The sequence below is a fragment of the Sphaeramia orbicularis genome, chromosome 18 (assembly GCF_902148855.1).
Source record: "Sphaeramia orbicularis chromosome 18, fSphaOr1.1, whole genome shotgun sequence".
NCBI classification, from domain to species: Eukaryota; Metazoa; Chordata; class Actinopteri; order Kurtiformes; family Apogonidae; genus Sphaeramia; species Sphaeramia orbicularis.
In genome coordinates this window covers 14205660-14217697 of record NC_043974.1, presented here as the reverse complement: position 1 = coordinate 14217697, position 12038 = coordinate 14205660, and the positions used below count along the sequence as shown (strand labels likewise).

General features: G+C 33.3%; 1 protein-coding gene across 1 annotated transcript in view; it reads left to right on the top strand.

Moving 5' to 3' along the window:
• LOC115438980 (uncharacterized) overlaps positions 1-11824 on the top strand; it is a 30687-nt gene extending 18863 nt beyond the window's left edge. Inside the window, exons 11-18 of the mRNA XM_030162876.1 lie at positions 6-254; positions 2806-3045; positions 7251-7361; positions 8895-8910; positions 9008-9099; positions 11223-11270; positions 11347-11412; positions 11630-11824. Of these exons, the coding sequence (XP_030018736.1) occupies positions 6-254; positions 2806-3045; positions 7251-7361; positions 8895-8910; positions 9008-9099; positions 11223-11270; positions 11347-11412; positions 11630-11637 (830 nt within the window). The 3' untranslated portion in view covers positions 11638-11824. The remainder of the gene's footprint in view (positions 1-5; positions 255-2805; positions 3046-7250; positions 7362-8894; positions 8911-9007; positions 9100-11222; positions 11271-11346; positions 11413-11629) is intronic.
• The last annotated feature ends 214 nt before the right edge of the window (positions 11825-12038 follow it).

Sequence of the window (12038 nt, the reverse complement as noted above, 5' to 3'; positions counted from 1 at the left end):
CTTAGATTTACAATCGTCACTGTCTCTTAAAGTGAATCCCGACAGGGCCCAACACTTCACTGACGATGATGTTTTCCTGAGCTGCGAGGGCAACTCTACCGAGTGGAGAATCATGTGGTCTGACGATTTTTTTCTGCACAGCTGTTATATGACTGGAAACACATGCCGATTCTCAAGTTATTTTGATACACATAGACTGTTCTGGTGTGAGTCTGGATCGGGAGAATTCAGCAATGGAGTCAACATCACCATTTGTAAGTTTTTATCATCACATTCAATATGTAATATTATCATGAACATCTAATGTTTATTTCATTAATGAACATTTATGAACATCTAATGTCCAATATTATCCAATATTCACTGATTAAATTCTGTTTTCATTGAATGTAATATTTGTGAATTTACTCCACTGTGGTTTATGAAAACAGTTACAGTAACCGGTACTACCGCAACATTTACACGGGGCCGGGTATCTGGCAAAACGGAGATTTTTCTCTGCATTTGTGTCTATCGTTTACACCAGTGGTTCTCAGCTGGTCTGGCTTGAGGACCCACTGTCACCCCTCAATGACAAACTGCGACCCAAATGAATAGAATTTAAACTTCTCGAGTTTATTCAATGCAAAGATGGTGTTTTTTGAACCTGAGATAATAATAGTAATAATGGATTAGATTTATATAGCGCTTTTCTATGAATGCATACTCAAAGCGCACAGTGGATCCATTATTCATTCACTCTCGCATTCTCCCTCTGGTGGTGGTAAACTACAGTTGTATCCACAGTTGCCCTGGGGCAGACTGACAGAAGCGTGGCTGCCAATTCGCGCCTACGGCCCCTCTGACCACCACCGAACATTCATACACATTCATACACCAGTGTGAGTAGCAGCACTGGAGGCAAGAAGGGTGAAGTGTCTTGCCCAAGGACACAACAGCACATGACTGGGACATGAGTGGGATTCAAACTGCCAACCCTTCGGTTATTGGACAACCCGCTCTACTATCTGAGCCATGGCCGCCCAAAGATAATACAGAATATCACAGTATGAAAACTGCAGAAGCCGAGAACAGCTATGGATTTACATACTATTTTATGGTCATTATATGGTCATAAAACGATAGATAATCAAGAACAATCAAGATAATGAATTATTTAATTCATTATCTTGAGATAACAAAGTTGTTGTTGAATGTCTGTTCTGTTCTGCTCTGTACAGCACATGTCAGCAGCAGCTCTTGAAAGCTACAATGTGGAGGATGTGGTACCTGCACGCATCTAAGTTGTGTATACGGTTCTCTATTACGAAATAACAAAATGAATTAATTAATTATCACAAGAAAATGATCTTTGTTGTCTCAAGATAACAAATTAATTAATTTATCATGAGATGATGACCATAAAATAATATGTAAATCCATGGCCATTCTAGGCTTCTGTACAAAGCACAGAAGACAACTTTAATGATAAACCAAACTACTAGCTGGTGATAATGATAAATATGGAAACATTCCCTTTAACACTGTATTGGGTCCATTTGAACCAAAACCAAAAATGTGAACTCAGTTAAAAATTGAAAGTGCATTCAAATACACTGAGGTTTTTGTCCAATGAAGGTGAAACCATATCTGATGTAGTCATTGTCATACCTGAGTTTCACCATGATTTGAATAGAATCTTCTGGGTCTTCTTTTATGCTGTGAAATGTCTGGTGTTAATTATTATTACAGTGCATTACCACCACCTACTGTTGGGGAGTGTGAATGGGCAGGGCTCAGCTCCATAAAAAATAAAACACAGGATTGGTTTATTAACATTATTTTTTGCCCAGACAAAGGCCCATGACCCACAGAAAACAGGTGGTGACCCACTTTTGGGTCAGGACCCACCAGTTGAAAATCACTGATTTACACGACAACAATGGCCACGCCCACCACAAACAAACTATAAACAGCGTCAGGAAAGCTCTGTAAACACAGGGAACCAGAGATCCCGGATGGACATCACAGTTTTGGAAATACATTTGTGTCACATGTGCAACTATTGATAGTTTTGTTTTAACTATGTTCATGGGTGTGTTTTAGAGCAGTGGTAGCATTCATGTTGATGCAGATGCTTTTTGAGAGTAGAGGACAGTTAGTGCTCAGTCAGCAGTACTCGATGGTCTCACCACGCTGCCATCTACAGTCTTGGCATGCTGTTGGTGGTGTAAATATACAGGGTCATGAAAACAAAGACTTTTCTGAAAACGGTCATGTGTGCACAAGTTTTTATTTTAAACAGACGGGGGAAATATACGTTTTCCAAAATATCTGGCTACATGTAAATGTAACCTACGTCCTCTTTGTGACTCTGTCTTTTGAGTTTATCAATAAACATAACATTAAATATATGGTTTAACCCTTTATAGGACACTCATTGAAATACTCTGAAATTCAAAATTTCAACCTTTATGTTATTGGACGTCATCATCTACCTCCTCTTGCCAGAAAACATCCAAGCAGAACTTCATAAAAAGTAAACACATGCAATAAAACAACTGCTATAATTTCATAAACTGAAAAAAATCACTCATATTCACTATTTACAGTTTCAAAATGTCTATAAAATCTCTCTGAATCACTGTATAGTCTTATAGAAACCAACATGCTTCTTGACCTCACTGAAGCATGGGATTGGCCCCATATTTAATGTTTGTGGAAATGACCAAAAATAGTCACTTGCCTGATGAAGGGTTAAACATGGCAAAAAGTTGCACTGAAGCTGCAGTACAAAAACTGAAGTGGTGTTTCATTGTTTTACAGCTGAAGGTATCATCCTGCTGAGTCCGATCCATTCAGTGAATGAAGGAAATTCTGTTACTCTTGGCTGCAAATTGACAACAGGAAACACTTCAAGGGTTGCCTTCTACAAAAATGACAAACTTATCCAAAATGACAGCCGACTGGAGTTGAATATCTCTGCAGTGTCCAAATCAGATGAAGGCTTTTACAAGTGTGAATCCTCAGGATTTCAGTCACAATCGAGTTGGGTGGCTGTAACATGTGAGTATGGTGAAAACAGCCTTTAAATGCTGTGTTTCAGTCTTTTACAGCAAGGGTGTCAAGCTCATTTTTCAGTTCAGGGGCCACGTTCAGCCTAATATTTTATTTTATTTTTTAAAATTAATTAATTTATTTATTTCGAACATGCAAAGAAACAAAATAAAAACAAAACAAAAAACAAAATAAAACAAAAATAAACATTTAAATGAACAGAATCTATATTCAAGCACATACAAGTCTGAATTTTGCATGGCCGAAAAGGAGTAGGAAGAGCTATAAACTGATTTAATACCCCTCAGTGCTTTTGCACCTTTATCACTAACTTAATACAAAAATCAAACAATACTATTTTCCTAATTTTAGCATTGAACCACAACAAATACATAATGCAGTAACTGAATTATACACAACAAAATGTTCATGGCAGTACAGTCATACAAACAGACTCAACATTTCAACCATTTTCTTCAATAATTACAGCATGTGATCTGAAGTAAAATAATAACATAGCAAGTGGTCCCAGGTACAACAAACCCCGCCCCTCACATGTATTGTACACTCTCAAAAATAGAGGCACGAGATCAGAACATTTATGTACCTATAAGTACATTTTTTAAGAATGTTCTCTCAAAAGTACAATATTGTTCTTTAGGAGGCCAGAACTGCACCTTTAGACTATGAAAAAGGGTCCAAAGTTATGTAAAGTACAAATTTGTACTATAAGGTACCCTGCAGCATTCAAAAATGTGTGTAGACCATGAGAATAGGCTATAGGCTAGGAGAACTGAACAGTAGGCCTAATTATAGTTCAAACATTAGGCTTAGCACATTATTTATTATATATCATACTGTAATTACTCTATATTATATTTAATAATAATTTGTGTTTTAATTTAATAGACCAATTAGCTCAGTGATAACAGCCTAATAATTTATTTAGCTTATTAGAACCTCTGATTAAACTGGTCTACAAGGAAAATGCTTCCAGAATAAAAGTAATGAAATTTTACCACATGAGAGTCACTGATAAAGAAAAATCAAGTAAAAAATGCTGGTTGGCTGAACTTTCCAATATACAGCCTTGGGTCAAAATGTGAAACTCAAGAATTAACGAGAGAATGAGTTTGACTCAAAAGGAATATTTGTCTCAGAGTTACAAGATCTACTTCAAAACACTGTCTGCACATTAGAATACATTCACTTTACAGGTTCTATTTAGTGGAAGATTTATAAAACTATTATATAAATGTACATAAACCAATATATATGTGTAATAACACTTAATAATATACCTTGAAAACATCAGCAAACCGGCTCTTTTGTCATTCATTTTCCAATTAATCTTATTAAAATACATAACATTTAGCACATTTAATCTCTGAAGCAAATCATTTCTAAAAAATTGTAGACCAGTGTTATTGCCATAATCTCTGTTTTATCAAGTTTTCGTTCACACCTCCATGTCTTGATGTCGTAGTTTGCCTATGCCGTTTTGTTTTGTTTTGTTTTTTTTCTCAATTAGGCCACCAGTTCAAACTTTAAACATCATGGCATTATCAACTATACGAGAGTTTTCTTTCTATGTAAGGTACTTAAGGTACAAAAATTGACCATTTTGAAAGGGTACAGAAATGTCTCTCAAAAAAGTACACCCCCAGAGACAAGCATTTGTACCCTTTTAAGTACAAGCTGGTACCACTGTTTTTGAGAGAGTAGCTTATTTTGGCATTGATTCAGATGATGTCATCATGTCTATGTGTGTGCTGATGTCAGCATTGACAAATTTCGGCGTAAGTAAATGAAAATTTTTTTTGAAAAATTCATAAAAAATTTGAACTTGATGAAAAAAAAAATTTAAAAATTCATACAAAATTTGAACTTTGACCTACTTTTCCCAAAATGTAATGACATCTATTCTGGGTAACTGGCAATCTATAAACCCAATTTGGTATGAATTCAACTAATAGTTTTGCTGCTAGAGTGTGAACAAACAAACCGAACCAAAAACAATACCCCTTGCCTCCCCTTCAGGGGAAACAGTAATAACCTATAAACAATGTCAACCCCAAACCTTTCTGTATATTTAGGTTTGAAAAAGGTTACAAAATTAAATGAATAGCCTAAGAAAAATTGCATCATGAAAATTTTTAAATCTACAAACTATCCTTTAAAAATACGAATGACATGAACAGCCTGAAATTTCTTCAGAAAAATAATAGAAATTTTAACAATATTATGCCTCAGTTTATCATTTACACATGTGCATTACAACTTACAGATGACAGTGGATCTACAAATGCATAAACCCTTTAATAACAGGCAAAATATTGTTAAAATTACACTTATGTTAAGTTGTTCATATTTGTTCAGGTTATCCAAATTTTTTGTGAGAGGATAGCTTTTAAATGTAAACATTTTTGTGTAACTTCACATTTTTTACACTAAAACAAAGAAAAAAAATTTGGTGTCATCATTATTTATAGGTTATTATGATAGAATTTTACTGGTCTGAGCCACTTGAGACTGAACCTGAAAAAAAAAAAAGATTTTGACAATGTTGATCATTAATTTCTTCAGTGTAACTTTTTCATTTTACAAATTCATCCCACGGGCCGGATTGGACCCTTTGGTGGGCCGAATGTTTGACAGCCGTGTTTTACAGGTTGATGTTTTTGGATAGTGTACTGTACTGTGTAAAGTCTTACGCAGCCTTTAGCTTTGTCATTTTTGCAGGGTTGTAATGTGTGTGTGAAATATACAGGAAATACATGCACAGTATTGAAACACACAAGAAATATCTGAACTAGACAGTATTTAATGTGACCTCCATTTGGATTCAGTAAATCTTTAACTCTCTTGGGTCGACTGTCTGGATGTTTTCTTAAATAATCTTGTGTTATATTATATATGATCTTTTATTTGTTGGTCTGTCCAGATGATCCCACATCACTTATACAATATTCTTTTCTTTTTCCTGAAATGCATGACCACACATATGTATTTGTCAGTATTTGTAATAATATATACAACTGGAGTATACAGCAAATATGTAATTAATAATAACCCATAAAGACCCAGTGCTACTTTTATGTCAGTTCCCAAATGATTTTTCTCTCTATTTAAATTTTTTTAAGTGATTTATCACCATTTATTATAATATTAACCTCTTTATTTGGCATTTTTCACTGTAAATAACGTATTTCCCTGTATTTAATGTCCTATATTTAATTTAGTTGTAGAGTAAATTTAAAGGTTATTATATCAAAACAGAGAAAACTGAAGAAAAAGTGACTTTTTCAGGAAAATATTACATTAACTGCCCCTGGTTTTCTCCTTCCAACTCATTTTCGAACAATACTTAAAGAATTTATTTTGTTATTACTAGTGTACATGGCAATTGCTATATTGTCTTGATCACCTCTATTTATTCATTTATTTGGTCTGCTATTCCTTCCTTGTACACACAAAATTTTGTTTTTTTCTTCTGCTTGAAACAAACAAACAAACAATTAGATAAATAAAATGATTATCCTCTTTAGTTTGAGTTTTTTCAGTGTAAACCAGGTATTTTCCTGTATTTAATTCACTGATCATGTAGATGTTCATTGAAGATCAGAGTAACTTCAAAGGTTCTTGTATCAAAAGAAGAAAAAACTGCAGAAAAAGTGACTTTTTCGGTAAAATCTATCATTAACTGAACATAAACCCAGCGTGTCCGTCTACTGTCATTGATCCAACTCCATGGGTTTTACTGGTGAATCAATGTTGTAGAAGATGACGGTGTTTCCATGGTAACTATGGAGCCTCTGAACGCCCAAATGGATCATATCGGATGACCATGAAAAGATGAAAAACTGTATTTTGGACCAATTATTTACATGTTTTGATAGGATTAGTGGATCAACAGGTATTAAACAGTTACATCAGTAGATGCTTTAGGTTAAAGGTGGATGTTTGGGTTTTTATGGGTTAAAATAAAAAAAATGTATTTCAGAAAAAAATGGGAATGTTGTAGAAGCTATATTGTTCAAAATAAAGACCATTACAATCCTGCAAAAACAACAAAGCTAAAGGCTGCGTAAGACTTCCGTACAGTAGTTGCATGCTCACTGATCTGTTTACAGTCAAACTGCACAACCGAACATGAACTGTTGTCTGTTTTTTATGCACTAACCTTAATTTAACATCATTCTTTGTTGTTATAGCTGCATCCAAGTCTTCATTTCCTGCATGGATGACCATTTGGCTGATTTGTGTTGCTGTACTGGTCCTTCTCCTGCCACTGTTAATGCTGTGTTGCTACAAAAAGTCAAAAGGTCAGACTTTTATCAACCCATAAGGACCCAGCGCTACTTCTGTGGCAGATCCCAAATGAAATTTTCTCTCTATTTAACATTTCTTTAGTGATTTATCACCATTTATTATAATATTATCCTATGTATTTTTCACTTTTCACTGTAAATCATGTATTTTCCTATATTTAATTTCCTATACTTAATTTAGATGCTCATGAAAACTCAGAGTAAATTCAAAGATTGTTATATCAAAACAGAGAAAACTGCAGAAAAATTTCATTTTTCAGTAAAGTATGTCATTCACTGATCATAAATCGAGTGTCTCCATCCACTGTTATTAATCCAACTCAAGTTGCATAAATCCACTGTACCCAACTAATGATATCTCGCCTCCCTTCTGTATTATGTTATTTAGGAGTAGGACTGTTTGCAGACCCAGTGCTACTTTTATGGCAGTTCCCAAATGAATTTTTCTCTATATATAACATTTCTTAAGTGATTTATTATAATACTATCCAATGTATTTTCACTTTTCACTGTAATTCATGTATTTTCCTGTATTTAATTTCCTATACTTAATTTAGATGCTCATGAAAACTCAGAGTAAATTCAAAGATTATATCAAAATAGAGAAAACTGCAGAAAAAGATCATTTTTCAGTAAAATATAGCATCCACTGAAAATGAATCAAGTGTGTCTATCCACTGTTTTTGATGAAAAAAATCAAAATGCATGAAAGTTCAATCAAATCAATCAATCAAATGTTATTTATATAATGCCAAACCATAACAAAAGTTATCTCATGACACTTTACATATAGAGTTGGTTGAACCCAGACGGAGTTGTACAGAGATACTGCATTCACATTCAAGTTGCATAAATCCACTGAATCCAACTTATGTTATCTCACCTGCCTTCTGTATTATGTTATTTAAGAGTAGGACTGTTTGCAGACCCAGTGCTACTTTTGTGTCAGTTCCCAAATGAATTTTTCTCCATTTTCAACCTTTCTTATGTGATTCATCACAATTTATTATCATATTATCGTCTGTATTTTGTGTATTTTTTTACAGAAAAGTAAGTATTTTATTAGATTGAATTTACCAATCATGTAGATGTTCATAAATGCTCAGATTAAAGTTGAGGGTTATTATATCAGAAACAGAGAAAACTAAAGAAAAAGTGACTTTTTCAGGAAATCTATCATAAACTGAACATAAACAAGTGTGCCCATCCATTGTGATTGATCCAACTCAATAGGTTTTACTGATGAATCAATGTTGTAGACGATGACAGACAGTGTTTCCACGGTTACTACAGAGCCTCTAAAAGTTCACATGGGTCATATCTGATGACCATGAAAAGATGAATAACTGTATTTTACACCAATTATTTACATGTATATTGATAGGATTAGTGGCTCAACAGGTATTAAACAGTTTAGATCAAAAGATGCTTTATGGGTCTTTATGAGTTTATTATAAATTATGCTGAATATTTAAAAAAAAAATGCCATTCATAATATTAACAACAATCTTTTATTCTTTTCCACAGATATTTGTTGTAACAGGTTGGTTTTGCCTCATTCTTCAGTTAAAATAACAATACTGATCATATTTAGACTTCTCCTATTTTTACACTTTTTTTCTTCATTGTTTTTTTTCCAGATCTACAGAGTCTCAGGGAAATGATCTCGTCTCCGTCCGACCTGTCAACCAGGATGAAAATCAGCAGCAGCTCTACTCCTCCCTCCTCCACGGTCAGTTTGGATTGAATCATGAATATTATTATGAAATGATATAACAATTACAAGGCAAGGCAAGGCAAGGCAAGTTTATTTGTATAGCACATTTCAGCAACAAGGCAATTCAAGGTGCTTCACACAGGACATTGAAATAAAAGAAACAAAAGAAACACATTTAAAACATTATAAAAGAAACATATAAAAGGTGATTAAAAACAGCAAGTAAGAAAACAACACATAAAATAAATAAATAAATAAATAAAATAAAATAAAATAAAAATAAAAACACACACACATTAAAGTAAAAGTTGCAGTGCAGAGTTTCAAAGAGAATATAAAATTTAAAAAGTCAAAAGCCTTTTAGTCAAAGGCAGCAGTGAACAGGTCAGTCTTTAACCTGGACTTAAAAGAACTCAGACTCTCAGCAGACCTGATATTTTCTGGTAGTTTGTTCCAGATATATGGAGCATAGAAACTGAATGCTGATTCTCCATGTTTAGTTCTGACTTTGGGAACACAGAGCAGACCTGTACCAGATGACCTGAGAGGTCTGGATGGTTCATACTGGACTAGAAGGTCTCTAATGTATTTTGGGCCTAAACCATTCAGTGCTTTATATGCTAGTAAGAGAATTTTGAAGTCTATTCTCTGAGAGACAGGGAGCCAGTGTAGAGACCTCAGAACCGGGCTGATGTGGTCCACTCTCTTGGTCTTAGTGAGGACTCGTACAAACAGAAATGGAGGATGTCATATGATTTATACCCACTCTGTCATAATGATAAGCAGTTATTTTATTAACCCATACAAACCCAGTGCTACTTCTGTCGCAGTTCACAAATATTTTTTTTCTCTATATAACTTTACATAAGTTATTTATACTAATTTATCGGGTTTTTTTAACATTCTAAAATTGTTGGGATGTAATTTTTCCATTGTTGGGTTGTAATTATTGTTGAAATATATTGTATTATAAGTTATGCAGACTATCAGTTACATAGTTACCATGTGTAATATACACTACAAACAAAAAGTTAAGGATATTTCTCTTTTTTTGTCTTTTTTTTTTTGTTATTTTTGCTGTTTGTAAATAAAACTATGTCTGGTCATTAAAAAATTGTGTTTCAATTCAATTCACACACAAAAAAAGTAAAAAGCACTGTGCAACAATCAAAACTGAGGAAAAAAAATATATATATATATCCTTAACTTTTTGTTTGTAGTATACATCAGTTTTACTCATCTGTTCACTATGTGTTATTTGTATTATTAGGACTCTAAACAGATGTAACGTTATCATTAAAGAAGCGAAAGTAATGGGTTATGTTGTAAAAATGAGAGGTGGGGGTGGCATATAATATGTTTTCTTCTTCCAACTCGTTTTTGAACAATACTTATTGAATTTATTTTGTTATTACTTGTGTACATGGCAATTGCTATATTGTCTTGATCGCCTCTATTTATTAATTTATTTGGTCTGCTATCAGTTCCGTGTACACACAAAAGTTGTTTTTTTTTTTTCTTCTGCTTGAAACAAACAAACAAACAAATAAATAAATAAATAAATAAATAAAATGATTATCCTCTTTAGTTTGAGTTTTTTCAGTGTTAATCAGGTATTTTCCTGTATTTAATTCACAGATCATGTAGATGTTCATTAAAACTCAGAGTAAATTAAAAGGTTATTATATCAAAAACAGAGAAAACTGAAGAAAAAGTGACTTTTTTTTTTTTTAGCAAAATCTATCATTAACTGAACATAAACCCAGTGTCTCCATCCACTGTCATTGATCCAACTCCATGGGTTTTACTGGTGAATCAATGTTGTAGAAGATGATGGTGTTTCCACGGTAACCACGGAGCCTCTGAACATCCAAATAGGTCATATCTGATGACCATGAAAAGTTTTCAAACTGTATTTTACAGCAATTATTTCATGTATTGATAGGATTATTGGATCGACAGGTATTAAACAGTTTAAATCAGTAGTTAGTTTTGGTCACCAGTGGCTGTTTAGGTCTGTATGGGTTAAAAATACCAAAATATCTCCCTTTTCTGCAGTTTTAACAATATATTAATTGCATTTTTAAAACAAAATGGTGCCTAAACTTGATAATAATGGGATGTTCACTGTCCTGCAGGTGATCTCTGTGTCTACGAATCAGTCGCTGGTTCCAGAAACACTGATGGTACAGTATAAAGTTTAATTAACACACATTTTACCTGCGATAAAAAATCTATCCTGATAAACTATTCTAATTTCAGGTGAACACCAGGATGAATATAGAAATGTCATGTCTCAAATCCAGCTGAAAAACACTGGACAGACACGTACGTCAACAATGCGCAGATATAATATTTAGCTATTTACTTTCTTCATCAGTTTTTATTTAATTTCTTCCAATAAGTAGTTTAACTTTTGGTAAGACTTAGAATTTTGAAGATTTTATTTATTCTTTTAACTGGACTGACACATATTCAGGTTACGGTATAAAGCACAAATGAACAAATTCATTCATTCATTCTATTTATTGTGATTTTGTTCCAGGTCCATAAATACAAGTGAATCATCAGCAAAACATGACATCCACGGACAGCAACATGGAAAACAATAGTAATGTTACTCAGCAATATTGATACAACAGCTTCCATCTAAACCTCAGTGTTTTGTGCATTTGATCATAAATGACATAACTTTATGCCATTATCTCTCAAAACTCAAACTAGCTTTTATGATTATGTTCTTACGCTTTTTTTTTTTTTTTTTGCTTTTTTTGTTGTTGCAATGCGATTATTCAGTATTCCTAATACAATTTATGTTGTGATTAAGATTAGATTGGTTGATTTGTTGTTTTTAAGCTGAAGTTTTCAATGTATGTACTGTTTGTTATACTTTTATACTTATTGGTTAATTAATTATTGCTTCATTAAATGCAAAAATCTCCGTTTTAGCATTA